The sequence below is a fragment of the Vicugna pacos genome, chromosome 2 (genome assembly GCF_048564905.1).
Source record: "Vicugna pacos chromosome 2, VicPac4, whole genome shotgun sequence".
Lineage (NCBI taxonomy): Eukaryota > Metazoa > Chordata > Mammalia > Artiodactyla > Camelidae > Vicugna > Vicugna pacos.
Window position 1 is genome coordinate 12564039 of NC_132988.1, and position 21788 is coordinate 12585826.

At 37.3% G+C, this 21788-nt stretch overlaps 1 protein-coding gene across 3 annotated transcripts; it reads left to right on the forward strand.

The window, feature by feature from the left end:
• The first annotated feature begins 4 nt into the window (after positions 1–4).
• Positions 5–10510, forward strand: TIGD4 (tigger transposable element derived 4). Of its 3 annotated transcripts, none has more exons than XM_072975738.1 (4): positions 5–150; positions 2276–2358; positions 7847–7937; positions 8109–10510. In XM_072975738.1, the coding sequence occupies exon 4, from the start codon at positions 8653–8655 to the stop codon at positions 10189–10191; it is 1539 nt and encodes a 512-aa protein (XP_072831839.1). In that variant the 5' UTR covers positions 5–150; positions 2276–2358; positions 7847–7937; positions 8109–8652; the 3' UTR covers positions 10192–10510. The 3 variants fall into 3 exon arrangements, with proteins under 3 accessions (XP_072831839.1, XP_072831835.1, XP_072831837.1); XM_072975734.1 differs by lacking the exon at positions 5–150 and adding an exon at positions 157–444; XM_072975736.1 differs by lacking the exon at positions 5–150 and adding an exon at positions 157–437.
• Positions 10511–21788: the final 11278 nt, after the last annotated feature.

A 21788-nucleotide genomic window follows, 5' to 3' on the forward strand; every position in this document is an offset into this window, starting at 1 on the left:
CTCCCTTAGTCTGGCCGGCCCAGTCACATCTCGATGGTGCCAGCACGCCTTCCCGGAGGCCCCCTCCGCCCCGCTCCAGGAGGCGGGCCCCGCCCCTCCCGCTGCGGCCCTAGCAACCACATCCGGGACTCCGCCGGCGCCGTTGCCTGGGTAATTTTCTGGTTGCGGCCGGATCATAGAGGGGTGTGAGCGCGGGTCCAGATACACCTGTCAGAGCTGGGAGCTTCCCGAAGAGCGCGCTGGCCTGTTTTTGAGTGGTTGGAGGTCTCCAGGAGCCCTCAGCATCCCTTCTTTCTCAGTCACACACCCCAGCCTCACGCGTTAGGCGTCCCCCCAACAGACGGTGAGCCCGTGGCGGGAGGGTGGAAGTGGACGTAGCTCACTGCCTCGCATGTCACTGGAGAGCCAAAGCTTCTTTCTCTGCTGCCGGAGACGACGTAGAAGGTTATTCCAGCCCCTCGGGGAGTGGGAGGGTGGAGGGAATGTGGGGGTTTCGGGAGTAGACGGGATGCGGGCATCTCACTCTTCTTCCCCAGTGCCTGGAACAACCCCCCACCCCGCGCGCGCGCTTTCTGGCCACGTCGCTCGCGCCCACCCCCTTCAGGAAGACCAGACCCTTCACCCAGCACCCCTGAGTTCCTATTACTTGCTCTGTCTTTGTGATCACTTTTTGCTCTGCTCGCTGGCACACAGTGGATCCATGACACTTTTCTTTCCTGCTCCTCTGTCTTTATGCAGATGACCGATTTCAGCTTTGTTTGCTCGCCCTGTTACTTAAGTAGATCACTGCCCTGTCTACAGAAACAGCTGAACAATCCTTCTCCCAGAGCCCTTGTAGTTACTTAAGTGGAGTCCTCACCTTGTACTTCGGATACTCTCCCTGTCCCAAGCACTGAGTGCAGGCAATGTATGACTCTGCAGTGGTACTAGACAAACCTGGAACTCATTTACATACAGTACATACCGGTGACCCAGCCACGCACATCTCCCTTCAAGGTTCTGAACAGCTTTTCCTTCAACAGACTTGGGTACTGTTTTTACACTTGCAGAAATGAGAAAGGTAACCGTGCACTCCGTGACATCTACCCCTCTTTAGACCGTACTTTCAATCTGTCTTGTCTCATTAGTTGACAAGACATTTTTAATGACTAAGTGCCCAGAGGCAGAAATCTGCCTCTACAGATCTGTAGGGAGTTTCAGCATAGTGAACATCCCTGTGAATATCCGTATACAGATATTTTCCCCATGTATGTGAGTAGTAAATACCCATGACACTACAAAGGTTTCAAAAGTAAATAATATTTATTGTCTGAGATCTCCCCAATACCTTCTCTGACAAAAACCGTAATGAAATCCCTAAACATAAAGCTGTGTATAAAGTGTCTTTATCTTAAATGGCTCTGTCCTTAAAAGAAAAGGGTGAATATGTATGCCAATTCATTTAACTTCAGTTCTACAGTTTACTGTGGATTTTCCTGTTCAAAGCCATGCCATTAGTCTTCTCAACTGTAACAAAAGGATCCCAATATATAACTATTACTGCTTTTATTACATAGGAAGAGAATGGAATTTAGTAGCCAAGTACAAAGGCTGTTCTTAGAGTTTCAGAAGGGTCATTAGGAAAAGGTGCATCATTGGTGCTTGAATGATGTATACTTAACTGAGCTGGCTGGTGCCATAAGGATTCCTGCTAGCTGTCTCTTAAGTTTAGAAACACTTAACTGCACTGAAGTTATCTATTAGACTGTTAGGCTCAGAGTTATTTTTTATATTAGAAAGGTGGACACTTGCTTTAGTTATTAAACTAAATAGTTGTCCTTAGCTGGATTGTTTCCTTGGCAGCAGCTGATGGTTTTGAAAGAGATTCTGATGGACTTGGAAGTACTTGGAATTAATGCTAACTTCTGCATTGTTAATCATTTTAGGTACTCTCTGGTCCAGTGCGATTCTGGTATTGTGCATGATTAGTCTTTATACATAGCGTTATGCTGTGCAAGGCTGTACCTAGGATTAGTCTTCCTATGATTCTGCTGCCCCAAGGGAAATTAGAAAGTAGGTTGGCTGGAAAGAAACACTGGAAGCTACTTCAGCGATGATGGAAGACAGTCAAGTTCTATGCACTTTTTTTGGCAAAGAAGGAAGCAATAGCCGGTATTCTTTGGATTTGGGGGAAATTTTTTGTACTAACTCAAAGACTGTTTTAAACCTAACCCTGCTTAGTTGGAAACCATTTTTTTTCAGCTTGCAGTCTCTCTCTCTTTCCTTCTCCCTGCAGCTTGGGGAATTCTGCCTGCCGGTTCTCCTTAGGAAGAAGAGAAGATTACTACTTTTCTCTCAATTGGCATTATGTTTGGAGAGGTAAGAAGAAGGGGGATAGCTGCCTGCCATATATGCTGCTGACGTGAGGCTTATCTGCTCGTTTACCTTTGCACTGCTACTGGCTATTACGCAGTTTAGGAAAACCAGGTGCCATTTATTCACGTGGCTTGTGGGAAACTCTGGTAGCCTTTTATTTATTGACCAGGAAGGAAAGGAGGCAGCAGGTTAAAGGCTATTGTTATTGTTCCTTTCAGAATGAATTAAATGTGCATGCAACCTTTTCTCTTTGCTTTAGATGTTGAATACTGAATACTACTTATTTCCTTAAAAAAAAAAAAAGAAGGTGCTACCTTCAGATCTTCTCTAGGTGAATTCTGGTAATGTCACAATAATTTCATCACTCATCAATAGCTTCCTTTTCATGGAGAGATATTTGGTTACTGATTGGACAGTGTAATTCTCTGGAAACAAACCCTTTATTAGAGGATACTGATTACTGGAACATTTAAACAAGCCCATGTATAGTAGAATGAATGGAACATAAGGGTAGAAATTGTTTTAGCTTCAAAGAGAAAAGACTTAACCTATAATTCCATTATTTGGAGTTAACATTCAACATTTTGGCCAATATCTTTTTTTTGTATGAATATTTTTTCTTTATTTATTTTACAAATTGTTACTGAGAACCTACAGAGCACTAAGTACTTTGGAATAGCCATGAGCCTCTGCTCTCATGTAACTTTCAGTATATGCTGTGTTTGTTGGCGTACACGTCTGTATTTTGCTTTTTTCACTTAATATATCATGGAATTTCCTCCTATCATTAAATATTCTCCTTTAATAGATAAATAGTACTTAACATGCAGCTATTTCTTAATTTATTTATCTAATCCCTTTTATTACACATTTGGGTTATTTTTAGTTTTGTCTATAATTATAAAACAACAGTATGAGGTATATTTTTGTATGTTAGAATTCTAAAATGATGTCCAATGACCTTCACTTTGCATAATTTCTTTCCCTGTGAACATGATAGGATATCATTCCTATGATTATATTATATGTAGAAGGGATTTTGCAGATGTAATTGAGATTACTAATCAGTTGACTTTGAGTTAATCAAAGGAAGATAATCTGGGTTGTCCTGAACTGGTTACATGAGCCTTTTATTTATTTTATTTTATTGAAGTATAATTGATTTACAATATTATATTATTTTCAGATTACAACACAGTGATTCTGTATTTCTATAGCTTATACTCCATTTAAAGTTATTACAAAACAGTGGTTATATTTCCCTGTGCTGTACAAAATATCCTTGTTCCTTATTTATTTTGTACATAGTAGTTTATATCTCTTAATCCCAAACCCCTATTTTGCCCCTCTCCCCTTCTGTCTTCTACTGGTATTCAGTAGGTTCTTCTCTAGATATCTGAATCTGCTTCTGTTTTGTTATATATATTGGTTTCTTTTATTTTTTAGATTCCACATAAAAGTGATAACATGGAGTATTTGTCATTCTCTGACTTATTTCACTAAGCATAATACCCTCTAGGTCCATCCACATTGTTGTGAATGGCAGAATTTCATTCTTTTTCATGACTAATATTCCATTGTATATTTACACGAGATCTTTATCCATTCATCTGTTGAGGGATACTTAAGTTACTTCTGTATCCTGGCTATTGTAAATAATACTGCTATGAACGTTGGGATATACGTATCTTTTCAAACTAGTGTTTTCATTTTCTTTGAATATATACCCGGCAGTGGAATTGCTGGATCATATGGTAGTTCTATTTTTAGTTTTTTGAGGACCTTCCATACTGCCTTCTAAAGTGGCTGCACCAATTTATAGTCCCACCAACAGCATACTAGGGTTCCTTTTTCTCAACATCCTCACCAACATTTATTTGTAGACTTTTCGATAATAGCCATTCTGACAGGTCTGAAGTGATAATCTTGTTTTGATTTGTATTTCTCTGATGATTAGTAATGAATGTTAAGGATCTGTTCATGTGCCTGTTGATCATCTGTTTATCTTCTTTGAAAGAATGTCTATTCAGATCTTCTGCCCATTTTTAAATCAAGTTGTTTGGCTTTTTTTGATTTTGAGTTGTATAAGCTGTTCATATATTTTAGATATTAATCCCTTATGAGTCATTTCATTTGCCAATATTTTCTGCCATTCAGTAGATTGTCTTTTTGTTTTGTTGCTGATTTCCTTTGCTGTGCAAAGCTTTTAAGGTTAATTAAGTTACATGAACTTTTCAAAAACAGTTTTCTCCTGCTGGTGGCAGCAGAGGAAATCAGAGAGGTTTGAAGCGTAGGAGAGTTTTGACATGAGGAAAGTTCTCTGTTGCTGAAATAAAGAAGACCACAGGCAAGTACCTGAGGGAGGCCTCCAAGAACTGAGAGCAGTGTCTGCTGACAGCCAACAAAATCCAAGGGACCTCAGTCCTACAGCCATAGGAGGTGAATTCTGCAAATAACCTGAATAAGCTTGGAAGCAAATTCTCTCCCAGAGCCTCCAGAGAAGAGCTCCACCTGACCGTCATCTTGATTTCTGCCCTGTAAGACCCTAAGCAGAAGACCCAGTTGAGCGCGTCTGGACTCTTGACCTACAGAACTGTGAGATAATAAATGGGTGTTGTTTTAAGCCACTAAATGTGTGTTAATTTGTTACACAACAATAGCAAAATGAATATATTTGTAAGCTAGATTATTTTTACATCTATTATTATTTGGGGGGATAAAGTCCTAGGTACGGACTTTCTGGATAAAAATTATGTACATTTTTAAGGTTTTCACATCATATTGCTAATTTGCCCTCCATAAGCTTTGTAGCAATTTATGGGCCCCCTAACAACCTATGTTACTGCATCTTGGGAAACACTAGATACTGCAGAAATAGAAAGGTAGCTCCTGTTTTGAAAGAAGATTTACATTTCTGTTATTACAGTAGAGTTGTTTTCTTTATTTGTGGTTCAGTTGTTAAAGTCTTTTTTAGTAAATTGCCGATTCTCTTTCTTCAGTTAGCTTTACTGTTGACATAGAGAAAATAGTTCTTAACATGTAGTACAGCATTTCTCTGCTGTAATATTTTCAAGGGGTAGAATGATTAATGAGCTTAATTGAGAGAATAAGTACTTCGAAGAAATATTGTCTGCTGCCATTACTCCCTACAAAAAGTTATCCCAGCCGTTGTACTGTGGGAGAATGCAAAATGTCTGCTTCATTGATGAGGCAGTATTGGTCCCTTATTCTTTGCTAGGGAAAAAGTCTATCTTGTCTGGTTTGGCATTAGAAATGTGGTTGTTTTAGGAATAAAGATATATTGCATCTTACCATGGAAAATTGTAGCATTGACTACTGTTCTAGAAGGAAATATATTCTGTTAGCTCTCAGAAAAAAAACCTTCCTAAAAAAAATCAGTATTTTCAGTTTGATCAAGATAATAAAAATCTGATTGTATATTTTATTGCTTTATTTAGGATAGGGTAATAGAGGAAATTTCAAGTTACTTTTTCTGTAATCCTTGTTGTCTGAGATGATAAGGTTTATTTCTGACAAATGAAACAAGGCAGAAGGAAAAAAGGAAGGAAAGAAGAAAAAGAGGAAGAAAGGAAAACAAAAAGAAGGAAGAGATTCCCTTTTTCTTTTGGAGAGTAGTTTCGCTTGGTTTTGACTTTTCTTGAAAAATTGGTTCTTGCTACCTAAATTTCTAAATGTTGGTATCTTCCTAATAAGCGAGATATTTTTAAATTTTTATTTTGAAATAATGGTAGATTTACAGGAAATTGTAGAAAAATATCCCAGGAGATCCTGTATATGAACAAGATTTTTTTTTAAGTTGATCAGATCTTATTTAGAAAGGTCAACCGTTTATAACAGTTGAATATGGGAAATGGTTACTCTTTGTGATCACAGAATTCATAACGGCTCTTCTCCCATGGAGGCCTGATGTTACCTTTGTTTTTTTGAGAGGGAGGTAGGTTTGGATAGGCCTTGGAAATACTGAGTTGGCTTGGTGCTGGGGCATAGAATGTGTAACTGTCAGAGAAGCCACAACACGTGATTCAAGGACACTGTAATATGGTGAAAAGAATGGTAGACTTGATGTCAGAAAGCCTGGATTCTGGGACTGCATTCAACCACATTATAACCGTATGAGCTTTGAAGTCCAGTTTTAACTTCCTCCTGAATTGTCTGGACAGGAAGTGAAGCAATTTGGAAACTGATGCCCTAGGCTGTCATTACTATTATTAAGACATTTTAATTTTTGTAATAACAGCAATAACAAAAAACTCCTCTAGTGCTTGTATTTCCTGTTATAAAAACTACTTCTTTGATTTGGACAACAAAGGCAGAGGAATTTTGACAAAGTTTTGTCCAAAAAAAAAAAAAGTTCATGTGTCATCTTGATATCTCAGAGGACAGAGAGAAGAACTAGAGGAAGGGAGTTTCGACACTGATACAGTAGTGAACACCTGTTCATCACATTAGCTTGTTACCTTGGCCTGCAGGAGGCCTGAAGCCTGGAGATTCTGGTGGGGAGATGCTACTTGGGAAGCTGGGGTGAGCCCATCTGGGGCCCTGTGACTGTTCCCATAGTACTGTTTGGCTTAGGAAGAGCTCTGCTTTTAGTATTTTTTTAAAGGTGAGGTTCTTGCTTCTATTTGAAGTAGGATTTCATAAAATCTCTGAATTTTATAGTTCGACACAGCTGACAGAGACATTAGGAGAAGATGATGATGATGAGATCATCAAACACGTATTGAACACTTTACTTTGTAAGGTGTTAAATACTGGGCTCAGTGCTCTACGCTCTATCCTTGCATCTCACTGACTGTGCAGTTACCTACGAGGTACATGCTGTAGGTACCCTTATTTCACAAATATGGATGCTAAGGCTTCAAATATTTTAAACTACCCAGGATCACATTAGGCACAAAATGGTGGAGTCACTTGTCAGTTCAGGTGTGTCTGGCACCGAAGCTGATGTCCTTACACTATGATAAGCCCTTTTATTTCACAGATAAAGAAGTGTAGTTCGTGAGCTGTTAAAGACCATGGTCACTCTCCTTCTCACTCTTAGCCTAGGTCTTTTTCTGCATTGTATCTTTTTAGTGATTTGTTTATTGCAATGCATTCTGTAAAGTATTTCTGACCTCTGTGCATTTGGCTAATGTGTCAAGTGGATTAACAGTTTTACTAGATTTTTAAGCATTGAAATAGAAAAAGATTTCAATTTTTAAAACTCATAATGGAATCACTTGATTTGATTTTTAGTGAAGCATTTTCTACCAGATTCCCGCAAAGGAGGCACTGTCTCCCGTGTGCTATTAAAAGTTGGACCTTGTGACTACTGTCTGACTATGTGTTTCTTTTAGAGAAGTCAGAGGGGTCAGTCTGTGACTTCATGTGAGAAACAGCCGCCAAAGATCTATCCAGCATCATTTTTAGGTCTTTAATTTTGGTAAGCACACATTTTCAAAACAGATTAAATTTGTCTGATTTATTTCAGAAGTATATATTACAAAGCACTCGAAGGCAAGTGAGAATTCAAAGGCTCAGAGCAGAGCTAGAGAGCTTTTTACAGAGACGCCCTTTGGAAGGTAAGCATTTCTCCTGGAAGCTTTAGTTACTGTATTTTCAGAAACATGCTTCCATTATTTTCATTATTATTATTAAAAGTACAACCAATTAGTATAAATATTATTTTTGATATTCAATGGACATATCATTAAAATTGCTGCATTTCTTTTTTTCTCTTTTAACACTTAAAGAGACGGGATATATACTGTCAAGTCCTAGAAGAATTCTACCATGTCTTCTCCGCCCTGAAGAGACTTGGAAATTAATGGGTAACATTTTGCGTGAAATTACTGGATGCTTTTCTTCTTATCTCTGAGGCCTTCTGTGGAGAATTAATAGGAGGTTGAATGCACGCATGGATAAAATGGATCATCTTAAAGGATTGAAGTTCCAAAAATACATCAGCAGGACTGGACAGGTTTGACATAATGAGGTTTCTATTTTAGCTTGACTTCTGGAACTCTGAATAAACTATAAACCGAGCTACGCAAGGTCCTGGAGAGGAAGTTTCTCTTCTAAAATATTCTGCCTGCATCTAATCTTTTTCTTATTCAGATCCTTTGAAAAAATATATTTACTCATCCATTTCCTGAAGAATAAGGCAATTAGACACTTACAAACTTGTAATATATGAAGTAAGATAGAAAGCAGCAAGTTGTATCATACTGGCAAAGAAGTTTAGTTAACGAAACAGACCCAGAGAGAGGAGAAATCTCTGCATAAGCACAGGGTGAGATGGCTGAAGCGTCTGTGGATGCCGCAACTCTGCCTGTAACCGGGAAGAAAAAGAAAAGTCTATCCATTGAAGAAAAGATCGATATCATAAATGCAGTAGAAAGCGGCAAGAAAAAAGCAGAGATTGCAGCTGAATATGGAATAAAGAAAAATTCATTGTCTTCTATTATGAAGAATAAAGACAAAGTTCTAGAAGCCTTTGAATCTCTGAGGTTTGATCCAAAGAGAAAAAGACTGAGAACTGCTTTTTACACAGATCTGGAAGAGGCATTAATGAGGTGGTATCGAATTGCTCAGTGTCTGAATGTACCAGTTAATGGTCCAATGTTGCGTCTAAAGGCTAATGATTTTGCCCAGAAACTGGGGCATAATGATTTCAAGTGCAGTAACGGTTGGTTGGATCGCTTTAAATCCAGGTACGGTTTAGTGTTCAGAGCTCAACCTGCCGAAGCTACTGGTGTATCAGTAGACCCTTCAACTGTCTGGCACCAAAACATACTTCCTTATTATTTAAATGATTATCATCCTAAAAATGTTTTTAATGTAAAAGAGACTGCGCTGCTTTATCGAATGTTACCTACAAAAACATTTGCATTTAAAGGGGAAACGTGCTCTATTGGTAAGTTATGCAAAGACAGAATAACTCTGGTGGTTGGGACAAACATGGACGGCTCAGAGAAACTTCCTTTGCTTGTCATTGGAAAAAACAAAAATCCACATTGTTTCAAAGGCATAAAGTCCTTGCCTGTGTATTATGAAGCTAACAAAATGGCATGGATGACCTCAGATGTATTTGAACAATGGATGCGGAAGCTTGATGAGAAATTTCAAGCCGAGCAAAGAAGAGTGGTGATTTTTGTCGAATCTTTTCCAGCACACCCAGAGGTAAAAAACCTAAAGTCCATCGAGTTAGCGTTTTTTCCATCATGTTTATCTTCCAAATTTATAGCTATGAAACAAGGTGTCATTAAAAGCCTTAAAATCAAGTACCGACACTGTCTTATTAAGAAATTTTTAAGCTCTGTTGAAGGCAGCAAAGAATTTACCTTCTCCCTGCTAGATGCAGTTGACACGTTGCATCTCTGCTGGAGGGCTGTAACCCCGCAGACTATTGTGAAGAGCTATGAAGAGGCAGGGTTCAAATCGCAACAGGAAGAAAGCGACAAGACAGATGCAGAGACGGACACTGGCCTTGATTTGGTTGCCCCTGCCCAGGCGGCAGGAGTGGAATTTCCTGAAGGCTTATCGATCGAAGAGTATGCTGCCCTGGATGATGATTTAGAGACATGTGAAGCAGCACCCAGTGGTGATGCTGAATGGACCAAAGAAAGTAAACCAGATGAAACTGGATTTTATACTTCTGACGAAGAGGATGACGGTGGATCTCTGGGAACCGAACTCCCTTTACCGTCCAAAAATGAGGCAATAACTGCTTTAGATACTCTGAAAAGTTTTCTTAGAAGTCAAGAGATGAATGATGGGCTTCATAATTCTTTAGCAGACATTGAAATTTTTGTTAACTCTTTATCATCTAAGTAATTATTTATTGTGCAACATCTGAAGAGTGATAGCTTTTTCTAATGTATTTTACTATATTAGGTGTGTAAAAGGAAAATATCACTTAAACATAAAAAATGAAAAGCTAGAATCTTTGGTTTAATTGCAAATGTCTTTAGTCTCTAGGTAGATTAAATTAAATTAAATGCAAAGTCCTCTAGGTCGATTAAATAATGAGTAAGTCAATGAAAAATATAAATTTCAACTTAAGAAGGTTTTGGGGAGTAGAAAATGGATTTCAGAGGCTTTGTACTTAAAATATATGACATGTATGTCGAAAATAAAAAGAACTCTCCAGCTATTTGAGTCATGCTGGTTGAATCGGTGATTGCTAATTTCTGTTTTTGTTTTTTTTTTAAGTTCAGATCATGTTCTAGAATATTTTAATTTATCTACCTCATCTAAGAAACAAAATATCTATTGCTTAGATGTTTATTTTTATAAACGTATGTATTCTAACTATACTCTTAAGTATCAAGTGTTAAGTTTAAATTACTTTTTTTCTCATTACTAGCTAATCTTCCTAGTAAAAATTATGAAAAACTACTGAAAATAAAATCTGACCCAATTATATATCAAAATGATTAAAAATATATGTCTAACTTTTACATTATTTCTATATAAGGTCAAGAGAGACTATGACTTTGTCAGATTTTTAAATTATCTATAATCAGAAGATGATATGGATTCTTCCTATTTGTATGTATATGTGTGTGTTTAATAGAAAAGTATACAACTGAAACATTTTTAAACTCTGATATTTATTTTTAATAAGATTGCTCTTAAAAAGTAAATATGAAAATACATATGCAGTTACTTAAGAAAGTATGTGGTTCTTAGTTTTATTTTAACAGCTGAAACTTTTAATCAATAATATTGAATTATTTTTTGATTTTACTGAATTTTATTTTCAGGAAAAATTGTTCTTTCAGCATATTTTGATGTATTTAATTTTTTAAAAAATTCAGTGGGTAACATTTTAGATTAAATTTCTGTTTGAGGAAGTTTTGTCTACAGAATGTTTTAAAATGTTGTGTGAAATTATTTACACTCCATCCATAAAATAGTCTTTAACCAGTAGAAGAATATAACAATGTGTCAGATTTTTCTGGTGTTAAATTTTAAATACTATGTTTATTTAACTTAATACATCTAATTTAGTGTTCCCTTTGAAAAGTATTTTGAAAAAATATAAAACATTAATACAGATTATTTTTATTCTGAATTATTATTAGTCTACAACACAAGACACATTTGGAAGGAAATATTTATAGAAAGTATTTTTATTTTCCACTGATTTAGTTTGCCTTTGAGCTTTAGTAATACTAGGCCTTAAAAATGTATTAAAATTAAAAAAGTTTCTTTTAGAGTGAAATATAGATTACTTAACTTTAATTAAAAGTATTTTTATTAATGATTTGATTTAAAATTTCAGTGTGGTATAATCATGAACTTAAATCATCCTTGATCTCTCTTAAAAAGCCCAACTTGTAACTAAAATACCTGGCGTACATTGAGCCCTCAATAATTCTTTTCTCTTTCTTTCTCCACCATTTTGATATAAAATATTTTTATTTAATCATTCCAGATACTCTATGACATAAGAATTGTGATCTCCAATTCTACAGATGAGGAAATTAAAACCTAGAAAGATGATTTGGTTAAAATTTCAGGGCCAGAACTAAAATGCAGTCGTTCCCTGTCACCTAGCCCTGTGTTCCTGTAACTACATACTACAATACTTCTTTTCTATACTCTGTAAAAGAAAATTCTGTTGTTTCTTTCCCTTGAGTTTAGGGCCTGAGGTCAGAGTATTTTAAGAGACTATCCTGGCTCTATGCTGATAGCTGTATTTGTAACATCTCTCCTGAGAACATTGTTGCTAACGAAATACTGGGACCTTCTGATTGGGTAATTCTGTACCACTTTAACACAGAGGTTCCAGGTTCCACAGAGTTCTAGTGCAAATGTTCAAAACAACTTTAATATTCCCAAAGTGTTGAAAGTACTACTTTTTTCCTCTCTATATGACAGGATCCATTTTTCACTTCTGGGGCATAATAAATCTAAAGATGATAAAATAAGACAAGGCTCCTGTAAAGAATAAGAAAAAAATGCCTGCAGATTTAAGTTGAAAAATAAACTGTTAATGTGCATTCTTCTGTGTAGTTTCTGAGATACATAGATTTAAATCATTTTCAGGACAAAAATTTGTAATTCATTTTTCCTAAAACAATCACCACTGCACACCTCCCTCCTGATTTGTCGTCTCTGAACACAGTCAATACAAGTATCACTTGTCTTTTCGAAAAAAGAACTTCACTTACAATTAACTTGTTTTTCAATTAAATGTGGCATTATTTTCATTATCTTGCCTTATAAATTCCTACTGTTTCAACAATATTTTTGCTTCTTTCTGCTTCCTCAAGCAACAAATTCTACACTGAGTTTGGGACATTGTTTCATTCCACTAGTGAAAGGTTTGGTTCAGGATAAAGTAGGACAATGAGTAAGTCAAAGCCTGTGGGTTTCATTACCTGCCTGGCTTCTCATTTGAACCTAAGATCAAATGTTAAACCTCACTTTAAGTGTATACAAAGCAGAATAATTGGGAGGGAAAGGAAAGTAGGAGAGGAAGAGTTGAAGGAGAGCTTTCCAGGCAAACCCCTCAGATGTCAAGAGAAGCCTTTTGAATCACTGGCCCAGCAGGGACTCGGAGGAGACTGGCTGAGAGAAGTTTGCCCCTAGGAAAGGCAACACCACACATCTGCCCGCAGGTTCCGTGTCCAGTGGTGGCTGGATACTGGGGGGCACCGGAAGCTACCTGAGCGAAGTACAGTGTGGTATAAGGCAGCCACGCAGCTACCCCAGTGCGGAGAGGAGATCCTAGGAGAGAAAGGCCTGGGTTAGGGGCCATAGTATGCATACAATGAAGTTCTCAGAAAAAAATTCATTTGATGGAGTAAATTAAATCTAGCCCTGGTTCTGCGCTTCCTTGCAAAAGGCATTTCATTTCTCTGAATCTCAGCTTCCATAAAATGAGACTGACACTTAATTTGAATTTATTTGGAGGATGAAAGAAAAATTTGCATGTGAATGCAGTTAGCACACTCTCAAGTGTTCCACAACTGTAAGGAATGATTAGGAAGGTCCCTCCAAGTCACCACCCCCAGATATGCTCGTGTATCAACATCGTGGGTGGTAAACACCGATGACAATTTTCTCATAGAGATTCTTCTATGCAATAAAATAGGGAAGCCAACGTTTTTAAAAGTATGCAATTTATCTGTAGAATTAATTTTCCTTTTGAATGAGAGAATAAGGTGACTTAGAAACCTTCCTTTTTCCTAAATTGATCCTCATAGAAAGCAATTCAGTAAAATAAGTACTCATCACGAAGTAGCCCTTTCTGTCACCACATTAGCTGATTCAGTTGTGCTATTTCCTTGGTCTGTGATTAACTTGTGTAGCTGGGGGTAACCCCGAGTCCGGGGGAAGACTGAGACGCACACTACTATTGTAGTCTGTTGGGGCTGCCATAACAAAATACCGTTGACTGTGCGGCTTAAACAACAGAAATTCATTCTGTTGAATTTGAGCGTTGAAATCAGGGTGCCAACATGGTCAATTCATGGTGAGGGCTCTCGCAAACAGTCACCTTCTTTCTTTCTCACATGACCTCTTCTTTGTACCAGCACAGGGACAGAGAGAGAGCAAGCACTAGCTCTTCAGTGTCTCTTCTTATAAGAGTGCTGTCCCATCATAAGGGCTCCTCTTCATAACGTCATCTAATCCTAATTACCTCTACAAAGCCCCATCTCCAAATACCATCGCACTAGGGGGTTAGGGCTTCATCTGTGAGTTTTGAGTCATTCATTCAGTCCATAACAACTACCTACTACAGATAAAGGTACAGTTGACCCTTGAAAAACACAGGTTTGAACTGAAAGGATCCACTAAGATATGGATTTCTTTCACTGAATACGTACTACAGGACTTCACTGGTCCTTGGTTGAATGCAGGGATACAGAGGACTGACTGTACAGTTATATGCATATTTTCAATTTCGTGGAGAGTCAGTGCCCCTGACCCCCAAGTTGTTCAAGGGTTAACTGTATTCGCATATTAATTTAGTTTTCAATCTGCTGTAAATCAAAATGGCATGCATATTTCAGAACTTGTTAATTAGCTGTAGCTATTGGCAAAGACTTTAAAGTTTATGAAACTTTAAAAAGAATTGGGGACATATTTCACGTCCTTGAACAAATGGGAAGAATCAATATTGAAATGCGTCTGTTTCCTCTAAATTAATTTCAGTCAAAAATCCCAATGCAGTTTTGTTGAAAATTTTGTAAGATATTTCTGATTTTTGTCTGGAAGAATAAATATGTATCAATATCTAGGAAGTTTGTGAAAAATAAAAATAGTGTTTGACCTATGCTGGAAGCTTAAACAATATGGGGTGGGCAAGAGAATCAATAGGTCAAAGGAATAATATGCGATGTCTGGAAAAAGATAATTTGCATATGATAAAAACGGTTTTTAATCAGTGGTGAAAAAAGATGGATTATTCGGTAACTGGTATTGGGGAAATTGGCTAAGAATATACGATTCTTTAAGTGATATATTAGAATAATCTAGAAGGATTAAACTCTTAAAAGGAAGAAAGAAAGGAAAAAAGCAAAGAAACTTGCAAATACAGGGGAAACTATAGGTAAATGTAAATATTTTTATATTTTAATAGAGAAGATCTTTGAAAAGTATGACATTCAAAAAATGTGGAGTATTGAAATACTAATAAAGCATGAAAATATTTTCAGTATCACTAAAAGAAATGCAAGCAAAAATGGGATATCTTTCAGGGGAGGGTCTATTACATTAGACAAGATTATAAACAATAGTTATACCAAATGTAGGTAGGAGCATAAAAAATGAGTGCACTGTTGTCAGAAATATAAATTGGTACACTCTTATGATAATTATAGCTGACATGTATTAAATGCTTACTAATTACCCAGCTGTTCTGAGTGTTCTGCCTGTGTTCCCTCACTCCATCCTCAGAATAACTGCAACTAGTATCATTCCCATTTTACTGCTGAGAAAATTTAAATATAGCTACAGTTAACAAATAGTAACAGAACGAGGACTCAAACCCAGAAAATCTGACTGAGAAATATGCTGTACATAATGTAAATTTCTCCTAATGAAACAAAGATATTAAAGATATTTGTTGCAGTGAATACAGGTCCATAGTTCCCTATCCAAAACCTTGGGGGCATATATGTTTCAGAAGTCAGAATTTTTCAGATTTGAAAAAGTTAAAACATGGATATACTCCATATTACATGACATCCCTGGGAATACTAGGGCAGATCCCACAATCAGACATTAATAATTTCGCAGTGAAACACGTTCACATGAAGTCAGATATGTAAGGAGTATAAATAACTTAATAGCCGCATAGTTTGTTTTTGCCAAATAAGTTCAAGTCAGGTCAGCTTTTTACCACCATGTAGGTTATGAAAAGGTTTTCGGAGCTTTTTGTTTCGGAATGCTGATAACAGATTGCAGTCCTATAATAGCTTAAAACAATGAAAGACTGGAAACTATTTAAATGTTTTTTAATAGAGAATTGATTAAATATATGTTTATAGTGAATAAAACATCAAGGTCAAAACTTTTAACTTTTTACTTGAGTGTATATGCAAATTTGCTTGCCTGAACTGAAGTACATTATTTTCTAACTTTGATCTGCAAATTCTGAAACTAACATCTCCTTCTGATTCTCCCTGTTAAACATCTTCCTGTCACCCAAGGCTAGGAAATTCCTGGCCAAATGAAACAGAAACTATACACAGTATTGGATTGGTGAAAACTTGCTGGTTTAATGCAGTATAAATTACATGTTCATCTTCATATGTTAGCCCAATTTAAGTCTAAAGAAGTCAGCCTCCTTGATTGGAGAATCTTAGCCAATGTGTCAGGCAGAAAAGCCAGCAGAATAGGGGCCCCCTTTCACTCCACTTTTACTTTTTTTTTCTGAGTCATCAAATCCTAACAAGATCATGACTCTTTTTTTAAGTTAGACTGTTAGACAATCCCTTTATATCTCCCCAATAGTATGTATTAAATATCAGCAGCTTGTTAATATGATTAAATATTTGCTCAGTTGGAGAATTCAATGAGGGTACAGACAGTCTTGTTTCCTGCATTAGGAATAAAGACCAGGCTTTATTTTGTTTTGTTTTCCCCTAACTTCCTCTTTGTACACCACTAAACTCTCCTGTTGTCAATGCAAAGTCACACCAGCGTTGTTGGCTGGTGCCACACCTTATTTTCTGTATTGCAAAACAGACAACTCAGCACGGAGATAAGAGTCATTTTCATGTTACTGCCTGCCCCACAAGCAACCACTCCCCAGAAAAGATCCAGAATTGCATCTCTGCAGATGGTTCGCAAAGAGGTATTTGCCCCACCCCTATAGTCTAAGTATCCAGGGGAATTTCATACTGTTCATGCAATGAACAGTCAGTTACCAGATTAAATTAGACATCATAAATTAGTTACCAAAAAGAAAGAAACCAAAATAATAATTAACTTGGTAAAAGAAGACTCACGTACAATATCACGAGAGAATAATCATTAATTTGACATTAATTTGAAATTAAATAATTTTTAATTTAAAAGTATGGGAAAGTATATACAATGCAAATATGTATCTACCAATTTATATATCATGATGTTTGCTTCAGATTACCATACATAATCCTTTATTTTCTTAATTTATTCCTAAGTGTTTTATAGTTTAGTTGCTACTGTGAATGTAATGTTTTCTCTTTTCAATTTTCTGATTATTATTAGTATAGGGAATAGTGAATGATTTTTGATTATTTGTTTCATACCTAGTCACATCACCAAAGTTTCTTATTACTTCAAGTATGTTTTCTAGTCAACTCATTTCATTATCATTTAAAATTGAGATCACTTAATCTCTTTCTCTTATTTATACTAATTTGATTTTTCTTGTCCCTACCTAAAGACCATGTAATTTTTCCTCTGTCTTTTCTTCTAGTAGATTACAAGCTTTTTTCTGTATCTAGATTTATTTTGTGTGTGATAGAGGCAAGGATATAATCTTGTTTTTCCTAAAGGGAAAGTTATCACCACAAATTGACTAGTTTACTCTTTTGTAACATCTTTTCTATTTATAATAATTTCCTGCACTGGCACTGAGAAGTCATGTGGGGAATGTATATTTATATACATATAAGTCATATGTGTATATGTATAATATATGTATATATATAAATATATATAAATCCTACAACGTCTGAATAATTTCTAAGGAGAAATTAAATTTTAAGCCAGAAGACAGTTAACATTTAAGGGAAAGCTTGTTCGTTGTTTTTCTGCTACCTAATGGAAAGGGGTTTTGTGGGCAATTAGAGTTTAATTTTTTAAGTATATTTTTGCATTTCTGAACAGTAGTTGCAAAATTTAAGTCTACTACAAGGCTAATAACCTTTTGCAACAGCTACTTATACTTAGGCTGTGGAATTTCAACTTTGAATCTTTTTCCCCCTAAATTTGATCATTATCTGCCATGTTCAATTATTCTGTTAGATAAATCATACAAAATCCTAGGAGGTCCAGATTGATATTGCCTAATTTATTTAGTTACTCAGAGTTTTCCATATAGAATTGATTCAAGCCTAGTGACCCAAAGATTATACAGAGGGAAAAAAATGACTATTCCACAAGAGACTATCACGCTTATTATGCTAGGCGCTGAGGCGTTAACAGTGAAAGTGACAAAAACCCCTGTCATTGTGGAACTGGCCGTCTAATGGGAGAGACAGATGGTACTGAATAATGACATAGGCAAATATAAAATTGCAACTGTGCTAAATACTGAAGGAGTAGTAGCTGCTTCTACAAAATGATATAATATGGGAATCTGTCCTAGTCTCAAGGTCAGGAAGGAAGTCACTGAGAAGTGTCAGGAGCTGAGACCTGAGATTTGACTGATACATAAAGGTCAACCAGGCAAAGGAGATGAAAGGAGAAAGACATTCTGGGCAAACACCCTGGGAGGGAAGGAGCCTGAATGGGTTAAGGAACTGGTAGAAGGCATCTCAAGTGAAGAAAAGTGTGATGAGGCAGGTAGAGGCCAGGCTTTGCAGGAACTGGCCTACAGTCAGGCCTGGGTCAGCATTAACTCTCTTCTTTATAGGAAAAAATGCAGGAGAAAAAGAAGTCTTCCCTTCTTTGCTTTCCAAAGCCTGAACCGTACAGAATAATGAGACTTGGAACATGGGAAGAACATTAAAGAGAAAGAATGTGAGGAAAGTGGAGTCTCCTCTCAAGATGGAAAAAGACTCCTTCCAGGTGTGGGGAGGAGAGAGGCCCTGAGAGCCACACAAGAGTGAGGAAGAATGCAGCTAAGGCCATGGAGAGGGACACTGTCTGGAGGTCGTGGGACTGTGGGAGCTGAGTTGGCTCTGCAGATACCCAGTGCCCACTGGAATGGGCCATGTTCGTTGCCTGGGCCTGAGCTCTGCAGCAGTGACCCTCTCTCCTCACAGCATGCTGGGGAAGTCTTCCTCGGACAGTAGCCAGCACTTTGCTTGATGACCACCTTGTGAAAATGATTCCAGACTTAGCCCCAAGACCATGGTAGATTTTGTCAACTTCCCTATGTGACCAACTTACCTCTCAGCTGCCCAAGAGGAGGGCGGGTGGATCTTGGACACCTCTGAGATAGCGAGGGTGAGGAAGAGAAATTTTCCTGTTCCTGAACTTGGAATAGGACCTAAAGTGAACTCATTTGAGACACCTGTAAACTGTTTCCTGCTCCTCCCAGAACGCTTTCCCACAGCGGTGAAACCATTTCCTTTATGCTGATAAAAAAGATCACCTGGGAGAAAAGAGCATGTATATGGAACAAACAGATAAGGCCGTACTCTAAGACATCTTTACAAAAACAATAGATTTCAACGGTCTCATACGAACATTCTTAATTCCCTGTCTACCACTTCTCTGTAAATACTATGACTGTTGTGCGTAACAAGGAAGCACAGGTTGAATAGTAACCAGGGTTCTAATTCTGTTTGGAGGTGTGGTTTTTCCAGAGAGGCTTGAATTATGTTAGACCAATGCTCTCAAGTGGCCTCATTGAAAATTAACTTCTTGCTTGGAATGAAACATCTTTGATGCTTTTGGAAAAGAAGTCAATAATCCACGTGAAAGCTATGGATTTTAAGTTCCAAGCTGGAAAAGGAAATGATTTGAAGAGAAAAAAAATAAAAACATGACAAAAGGCAAGAGTAATGTTTAAAGAACAAATGATTCTCTATTAAATGATTTCCTCTTCTTTTTTTTTTTCCTTCTCTAGTGTAGTAACAAGATGTGTTGTTCCGTATAACAGGCTGGGGCTCAGGTGTCCTTGAAAAGGGAGAATGAAATACCTTACAGGGTGGAGGGAAGATATAGCTCAGTGGTAGAGCGTATGCTTAGCGTGCATGTAGTCCTGGGTTCTAATCCCCAGTACCTTCACTTAAAAAAAAAAAAGTATATTTCAAGATGTGTGTAGCACAACAGACATGATTCATTCTCTAGTTTTTTATTTTGGATCTTTCTTTTGGTATTTGAATCATATTCTACAGCTATCCCTAGAATAAAAGATAGAATATGTATTTTTAGAGCTATTTGCTGTCCTTTTCAAGTTCTGTTGTCACTTGGGTGACCTCTGTTCTCAGCTGGAGTGTCATTCACTGCTTTGTGATGTCCCCACCAACAGGAGCAGGAGTCTTTAAAATTATCCCCTGAAAACCTGTTTTGCTTCCCACGCTGCTCCACCTCCACCCTATTGAATTAACAAGAAGGCAGACTTCTTAAAAACAAACTTTATTTCACATAAAGCTTCCTCCTTTTTTGATTTTGATTTTCTGTAAGAACCTTTTCCCCAAGCTCAGGCAACTTTTTTTTTTTCAACTTTCGATAATGTGTATAATAGACCCACTGTGCCGATCAGTTCAAAAACTTCTGAGTCTGGGAAAAGCGCAGTTCCTAATTAACTCCCAGAGAATGGTTTCAGTGTGTGGGACTCGGTTAAGCACTTCTAGCGGTTTTTGTGGGACCTGAGGGAGATGGTACTACGTTTTCAATCAGGCAAACTAAAAAGCTGACACTTCTTAATGACTTAGCAGCCTCACTCGTATGAGGACTCCAGATGTTCAAAGAGCAACTTAAGAGCAAGTCTACAAATCCTTGTCAAGTCCCACAGGCCCATGGGGTCATTACAGAAGCCCAGCCTTGGAATAAATGCCACCAGTGGGTTTTTTTTTTTCTTTCTAATTCTGAGATTGTTAAAGGTACAGGGTTTTTGTGTTTGTTTACTTTGATATAAGTGAAAAATGCATTGAAATTTGAGATGTACTTGGAATAAAAGTGATTTAGAAGTGTCTACATCTCTCCTGTTAAGTTCAAGGTAGTGGGTAGGAAGATGACCTGTGTTTTTAAATCTGATTAACGATTTCTTTTGAGAATCCAAATAAAGCTGTGGATTTTTTCCAGAAAAAGGACATGTATGTAAAATTTGCTTAAGGTTTTAGGAGATTCACTTTTTAAAACTCTGCTCCATCTTTCCGTCATGTAGAAAGTCTTTATTATTAAAAACTATACAAAATGTTGGAGAGGGAAAATAACTCTCAGTTTCTGAGGAGCTTGAACTAACACCCCACATCTGACTCGTCTTCTTCAGACACTTCAATGTTACCAATAAATGCCTAAGGAAATTTTAATAGAATTATTTTTGTAAACTTGTATTTGAGTTAAGCAATTCGGCCTTTTGCACATTATTTTTAACTTTCCCCTTTGAACGTTGTTTTTAATAGCTTGCTTGTGTATTTTTATAAGGAATGAATACCCCTTGCCAAATCCAATTAATAAATAGAACTGTCTGAGGCCTTGGCTTTCTAGAAGCAGAACACAGAGTCCAGAATTAGTCCCAAGCTTAATCTTCACAACCAGGACATGTTCATTTCCACACACTCTGATATTGTCCCCTGGTGAAGCATCTGAAACACAATGTTCAAAAACTGAACATTACAGAGCATGTTTAGTATGCACGAGGTCCTGGGTTCAATCCCCAGTACCTCCAATAAAACAAACAAACAAACGAACATTACAGACCCCACGCTAACTTCTTAGGAATGACGTGTTTTCTGTTTTCAGAGCAAAGAAAATAACGATTCAATCATAGACTCATTTTTAGTTGAGCTATTTCTGAACTGGGAGGAGGACTGTCATCGAGGGATAAAATACTGTTTCTTCAAGAGCCTTCTTTGCCGGTGCATTATGTTAGGTAGTGAGAGGGGATAAAGAGTAGTTAAAAGTTAAAGTAAGACCTAGTCCCCACCTGGTCCCTGTCACCTGGTTGGGAAGACAGAATAAACGCACTGGGTAATAAAAAGCCATTAGATGCCAAGTTTCAGATCAGCATGGTGAAGAATCCCCAGAGGGCAGAGACGAGCTGGTGTGAGCTGCTACGGACAGGAAGCTTCCCTGCAGAGTGTACC